A 1503-nucleotide genomic window follows, 5' to 3' on the forward strand; every position below is an offset into this window, starting at 1 on the left:
ATTAGATAAACTATCAACAAGATGTTCCCACTTACTATCTGATTCCATATATAGCCTGGACACTAGAATCAGGCTGGATTCATAGCCTGGCTCAGTTACCTGTTGGGTGTGTCACCTTGGGCAAGTTACTTAACTTTTATGGGCTTCAGTTTCTTCGTCTGTGAGATAGAGATAATAGAAGTTCTTACCTCATACATTTGTTTTTGTTGTGAGTATTAAAAAAATACTACATGCAGGTGGCGGGAGGAGCCGTTACAGTAGCTGAAGCTGTCGGTTAACCCTGATCAAGATGACAAACTCCCCAAAGCACCAAGACTTCGTGGCAGAGCCCATGGGGGAAAAACCAGTGGGGAGCCTCGCCGGAATTGGTGAAGTCCTGGGCAAGAAGCTGGAGGAAAGGGGCTTTGACAAGGCCTACATGGTCCTTGGCCAGTTTCTGGTGCTAAAGAAAGATGAAGACCTCTTCCGGGAATGGCTAAAGGACACATGTGGTGCCAATGCCAAGCAGTTCTGGGACTGCTTCGGGTGCCTTCAAGAGTGGTGCGACGCCTTCTTGTGATGCTCTCTGGGGAGCCCCAACCCCTGACCCCAGCCTTGAGTCTCCAGAGTTTGCAGCTGAGTAGGGGCTCCTCCCTTGTCCCCTACAAAGGAAACAGTTGCTGTCTACTCACCTTCGATGTCCTCCAGGGTCTTTGTGAGAGTTCTCTCCCCTCACCATTTCAACTTTTTTGAAATTCTTGCTCTTGCATGCATCTCCCTTCTCTTTCCCCTTCCAGATTCAGATCAATAATTATTAGCTTTTCTGAGTGGATCCCTGGCCCCTTCCCTCACCTCACCCTCACCTCTTGTCTGTTTTATGCCATTTGGCTTCTCTTTTGGCAGAACAGTCACTGTCCATATAAAGTTTTTTGAGTCAATAAAGTCAGTGGCCTTCAAAAAAAATACTGCATGTTAAGCACTAGCACAATGCCTGGCACATAGAAAGCACTCAATAAATGTTAGTCATTATTATACATATCTATATTCTTCCCTTTTCCAACCTTGTTTTTATCTCAACATTTTGCTATAAAAATTCCCAAAGAAAAAGAAAAGCAAAAAAATTGTACAGTAAACACATACATCCTTATCACGTAGGTTCGACTATTGTTAACAGCTTGATAGGTTGACTTTAGCACATATCTATCCATCAGACTATTGATCCATTCATCCGTCCATCTTATTTTTTTTTTGCATTTCAAAGTAAGTTTTTACATCAGTTAATTTTATCCCTAAATGCTTTAGCATGCTTAGCATTAACCAGAGTTCAATATTTTGTTTGATTTTTAAGTAAAACTAATGTACAGTGAAATACACAAATCCTAAGTGTGCCCTTTGATGAGTTTTGACAAATGCATATACCCCATGTAACCCAAACCCCTGTCAAGGCACAGAACATTTCCATCAACCCAGAACGTTCTCCCTTGCCCCTTCACAATTGTGACACTCTTACCTTCCCAAGAGGCA

General features: G+C 42.6%; 1 protein-coding gene across 1 annotated transcript; it reads left to right on the forward strand.

Moving 5' to 3' along the window:
* Positions 1–239: 239 nt before the first annotated feature.
* LOC118986999 (barrier-to-autointegration factor-like) lies at positions 240–942 on the forward strand. Its single transcript, XM_037046054.1, has one exon. It carries the CDS (start codon positions 290–292, stop codon positions 557–559), a length of 270 nt encoding a protein of 89 aa, XP_036901949.1. The 5' UTR covers positions 240–289; the 3' UTR covers positions 560–942.
* Positions 943–1503: the final 561 nt, after the last annotated feature.

The sequence above is a fragment of the Sturnira hondurensis genome, unplaced genomic scaffold (assembly GCF_014824575.4).
Source record: "Sturnira hondurensis isolate 20B ecotype Veracruz unplaced genomic scaffold, ASM1482457v3 Scaffold0004786, whole genome shotgun sequence".
NCBI lineage: Eukaryota > Metazoa > Chordata > Mammalia > Chiroptera > Phyllostomidae > Sturnira > Sturnira hondurensis.

Coding starts and splice junctions, on each gene's coding strand:
- LOC118986999 (XM_037046054.1), top strand. CDS start 290: ATGACAAACTCCCCAAAGCACCAAGACTTCGTGGCAGAGCCCATGGGG.